We start from the raw sequence: 3,586 nt of genomic DNA, 5'->3' as shown, positions 1-3,586 counted from the left end.
AGGATTCAAATTACGTGGTGGCCAAATCATGCAATTCAAAAGACTTACAAGCTTGATGGCAATTCTCATTCACTTGGTACTCACAAAGGTTAAGCATGAAAAATCCAAAACCAAGTTGGGAATTGTAACCTCAACAAAAGAATCCAACAGTGAAAATCAACAATGATGTTAAACTAACATCTCTGCAGTAATTAGCAGCAATTAGTAATCCAACACTTATCATTAAAACCAAAATTAAACAAAAATGAAACTACCTAGACAACTAACCAACTAAAAAGGGTGGTTATAAATGGTGTTTGGAAGTGTTGGATGAGGGGTAAGAGAAGGGAAGAAGAAAGAAGAAGGAAATAAATAGAAAGGATAGGAGAAAAGAAATGTGTGAGAGAAGGGCATCCACGCGTACGCGTGCACGAAGCGTGTGCATGGGTGGAATGAATCCATATATCATAGCCTATGCATCAAAAATATTGGATGGAGCCCAATCCAATTACACTACCACCGATAAAGAACTATTGGCTATTGTTTTCGCTTTGGATAAATTCCGAGCTTATCTACTTGGTTCTAAGGTGGTAGTGTACTCGGATCATGCGGCGTTAAAATATCTGTTGGATAAAAAGAATCCAAACCGAGATTGATTAGATGGGTTTTATTATTGCAAGAATTTGACATGGAAATCAAAGATAGGAGTGGTTCACAAAACCTAGTGGCGGATCACTTAAGTCGCCTTGAACACACCAAAGGTGATTCCACTCCTATTAATGATTCTTTCCCCTTTGAGGGCTTGCATGCAATCTCGGAAGTCACTCCTTGGTATGCACCAATAGCCAATTACTTGGTATCCCGCACCTTTCCTCCTAATCTCTCCAAGCATCAAAAGGATAAGCTAAAAAGCAAATCTAACTACTATGTATGGGATGACCCATACCTTTGGAGATGTGGTGCGGATCAAGTAATTCGGAGGTGCATTCCACAAACTGAATTCCAATCAATCTTGGAAACTTGCCACTCCTCCGAAGGAAGAGGCCATTATGGACCTCAAAGGACAGCAAGAAAGATCCTAGATTGTGGATTTTGGTAGCCAACCCTTTTCAAGGACTCTTCTCTCTTTTGTAAATCTTGTTCTCAATGTCTTAAATTTGGTAATATCTCCAAGAAGGATGAGATACCCCAACAAACCATGCTATTTTGTGAGATTTTTGATGTATGGGGTATCGACTTCATGGGGCCATTCCCAAACTCTAATGGTTTTCTCTACATTCTACTAGTCGTTGATTATGTGTCCAAATGGGTGGAAGTGATACCCACCCGGACGGACGATGCTAATGTGATCCTTTCTTTTGTGAGGAATAACATAATTTGTCGCTTTGGGTCCCCACGAGCAATCATGAGTGACCAATGTTCACATTTTTGCAATAAGAGAATTGAAGGACTCATGAAGAAATATGACATCATACATAAAGTAGCCACGACCTATCACCCCCAAACGAACGGCCAAGCTGAGGTTTACAATCGGGAGATTAAACGTATATTGGAAAGGATTGTGAAACCTCATAGAAAGGATTGGAGTGCTAAGCTCACCGACGCATTATGGGCCTACCAAACGGCTTATAAGCCGCCAATTGGTATGAGCCCCTTTCGGTTGGTCTTTGGCAAAGCTTGCCACCCACTGGTGGAGATAGAGAACAAGGCATATTGGGCCATTAAGGAGTTCTGATAAACCACTATTTTATGGTTTATCTTGTGCTCAATTGAGTGGATTTTATCAATCTTTCATACACTTGTTCATATAAAATGCATGTTTTACATTCTCCTTCCTGATTTTGTGCTATGATTGAAAACATGCTTCTTTGGCCTTATATTTACTAATATTAATCTTTTCTTATTACCATTCGATGCCTTGATATGTGTGTTAAGTGTTTTCAGAGATTATAGGGCAGGAATGGCTCAGGGGATGGAAAGAAAGCATGCAAAATTGGAAGGAATACAAGAAGTTGAAGAAATTGCTAAGCTGTTTAGCTTGACCTCTTTGCACTCAAACGGTTATAACTTGAGCTACAGAGGTCCAAATGAGATGGTTCTAGTTGCGTTGGAAAGATAACGTCCAAGGCTTCACAACGATATATAATTTGTTATAGCTGCCTGATGAGCGGATAATTTATACGCTTTTGGGAATTATTTTTAGTATGTTTTTAGTATATTTTAGTTAGTTTTTATTATGTTTTTATTAGTTTTTAAATAAAAATCACATTTCTGGATTTTACTATGAGTTTGTGTATTTTTCTATGATTTCAGATATTTTCTGGCTGAAATTGAGGGACCTGAGCAAAAATCTGATTCAGAGGCTGAAAAAGGACTGCAGATGCTATTGGATTCTGACCTCCCTGCACTCAAAGTGGATTTTCTGGAGCTACAAAAGCCCAATTGACGCGCTCTCAATTGTGTTGGAAATCAGACATCCTGGGCTTTCCAGCAATATATAATAGCTCATACTTTGCTTGAGATTTGATGGCCCAAACCGGCGTTCCAAGTCAGCATAGAAATTCTGGCGTCAAAACGCCAGAACTGGCATAAAAGCTGGAGTTAAATGCCCAAACTGGCACAAAAGCTGGCGTTTAACTCAAAGAAAAGCCTCTACATGTGAAAGCTTCAACGCTCAGTCCAAGCACACACCAAGTGGGCCCTGAAGTGGATTCTGCATCATTTACTGATTTCTGTAGACCCTAGGTTACTAGTTTTCTACAAATAGGACCTTTTGCTATTGTATTTAAAACACTTGATCATACTTTTGATCTTGGTTCTTCTAGTTCCCTCTTATGGGCCGAAGCCAATGATCACCATTATCACTTTTATATTTTCAACGGTGGAGTTTCTACACACCATAGATTAAGGTATGGAGCTCTGCTGTTCCTCATGAATTAATGCAAAGTACTATTGTTTTTCTATTCAACTCAAGCCTATTTCTATTCTAAGATATCCATTCATTCTTCAACATGATGAATGTGATGATCCGTGACACTCATCAGCATTTTCACCTATGAACACGTGCCAGACAACCACTTCCGTTCTACATGCAAACAAGCTTGAATGTGTATCTCTTGGGTTTCTAATCTAAGATTAAAACCTTCGTGGTATAGGCTAGAATCAATGGGCGGCCATTCCTGAGATCCGAAAAGTCTAAACCTTGTCTGTGGTATTTTGAGTAGGATCTGGGAAGGGATGACTGTGACAAGCTTCAAACTCGCGAGTGTTGGGCGTAGTGACAGACGCAAAAGGATCAATGGATCTTATTCCAACATGATCGAGAACCAACAGCTGATTAGCCGTGCGGTGACAGCGCATTTAGACCATTTTCACTGAGAGGACGGGAAGTAGCCATTGACAACAGTGATGCCCAACATAAAGCTTGCCATGCAAAGGAGTATGAATGATTGGAAGAAGGCAATAGGAAAGCAGAGGTTCAGAAGGAACAAAGCATCTTCATATGCTTATCTGAAATTCTCACCAATGAATTACATAAGTATCTCTATCCTATTTTATGTTTTATTCATATTTTAATTATCAATTCTCCATAACCATTTGAATCTGC

General features: G+C 39.4%; 1 protein-coding gene across 1 annotated transcript; it reads left to right on the top strand.

Annotated features, from left to right (window-relative positions):
* Positions 1-1,384: 1,384 nt before the first annotated feature.
* LOC148553604 (uncharacterized) lies at positions 1,385-1,714 on the top strand. Its single transcript, XM_088494843.1, has one exon. The coding sequence runs from the start codon at positions 1,385-1,387 to the stop codon at positions 1,712-1,714; it is 330 nt and encodes a 109-aa protein (XP_088350969.1).
* Positions 1,715-3,586: the final 1,872 nt, after the last annotated feature.

This window comes from Arachis ipaensis, chromosome B7 (genome assembly GCF_059453495.1).
Source record: "Arachis ipaensis isolate K30076 ecotype BB chromosome B7, ASM5945349v1, whole genome shotgun sequence".
NCBI lineage: Eukaryota > Viridiplantae > Streptophyta > Magnoliopsida > Fabales > Fabaceae > Arachis > Arachis ipaensis.
Note: the sequence above shows the minus strand (reverse complement) of the source record. Positions and strands in the feature narration are given on the sequence as shown.